Source organism: Perkinsus marinus (genome assembly GCF_000006405.1).
Source record: "Perkinsus marinus ATCC 50983 genomic scaffold scf_1104296974298, whole genome shotgun sequence".
NCBI classification, from domain to species: Eukaryota; Perkinsozoa; order Perkinsida; family Perkinsidae; genus Perkinsus; species Perkinsus marinus.
Genome location: NW_003201169.1, coordinates 1 through 999, shown reverse-complemented (window position 1 = coordinate 999; position 999 = coordinate 1). Strand labels below are relative to the sequence as shown.

The 999-nt window shown below is 48.8% G+C and overlaps 2 protein-coding genes across 2 annotated transcripts; both read right to left on the bottom strand.

Moving 5' to 3' along the window:
• Positions 1–8: 8 nt before the first annotated feature.
• Pmar_PMAR015124 (histone 2B variant 2, putative) lies at positions 9–281 on the bottom strand (the record flags this gene model as incomplete). The annotated part of the gene is made up of 1 exon (XM_002765909.1): positions 9–281. A coding segment is annotated over one exon (273 nt), but the record flags the coding sequence as incomplete, so codon positions are not given.
• Positions 282–551: 270 nt separating this feature from the next.
• Pmar_PMAR015123 (histone H2A.1, putative) lies at positions 552–965 on the bottom strand (the record flags this gene model as incomplete). Its single annotated transcript, XM_002765908.1, has 1 exon — positions 552–965. One exon carries the CDS (start codon positions 963–965, stop codon positions 552–554), a length of 414 nt encoding a protein of 137 aa, XP_002765954.1.
• Positions 966–999: the final 34 nt, after the last annotated feature.

Genomic DNA, 999 nt, shown 5'->3' with positions numbered 1-999 from the left:
CAGCTCACCCGGCAAGACCAAGCGAATCGCAGTTTGATCTCCCGGCTAGAGAGAGTTCCCTTGTTACTGTACTTACAGAGACGCCCGGCCTCCGAGACTATACGATCAAAGGTGTCGCTCACCAGCGAGTTCATGATCATCATGCTCTTCTTGGATATACCGGTCTTAGGATGGACTTGCTTCAACACCTTGAAGATGTAGCTGTTGAAGGTCTCCTTCCTGGAAGATCTACGCTTCTTATCAGCAGCAGGCTTGCTGGCGGCGGCAGTTTTGGGAGCCATATTAGAATTTAGAGAGTCAGTAGAATATTATGTAGTTCGAAAACATCTGAACATTGTCTCGGCCCTCCGAGAAACTTCTAATACAAATCTCGTAAAAATGCTGAGGAACATAAAATTTAATCGGCAACATTACGAATCCTTTCCTCACATCATTTGTGCAATAATTGCGTTCCTGAGATACTTCAATTGGTGTTTAGATGGCGCCAAAAAACGCCTTGAAACGAGTTCAGCAGGTTAGTGCCTCCAGCTGCATAAGCCCGAGGGGATTATTTACATCTCCTGGGAAGCAGTAAAGCTCTTGCCCTTACTCTTTTTGGGCAAAAGAGTAGTGTGGATGTTGGGTAAGACGCCACCACTCGCAAGAGTTACACCAGCGAGGAATTTGTTCAGTTCCTCATCGTTGCGGACAGCCAATTGAATATGACGAGGAATGATCCTAGTCTTCTTATGATCACGCGCAGCGTTACCGGCGAGCTCGAGAATCTCAGCGACGAGGTACTCCAAGACTGCAGCTAAGTAAACTGGCGCCCCAGAACCTACGCGTTTGGCATAACGCCCCTTCTTGAGGTACCTCGCGATACGGCCAACAGGGAACTGTAGCCCGGCCTTGGCGGACCGAGACTTAGCTCCGCTGCCACTCTTCTTGCCAGCCTTACCGCGTCCACCTTTGCCTTTGCCAGACATGTTTTGTTTATAAGCGAGTGTGAGAATGTGGGAG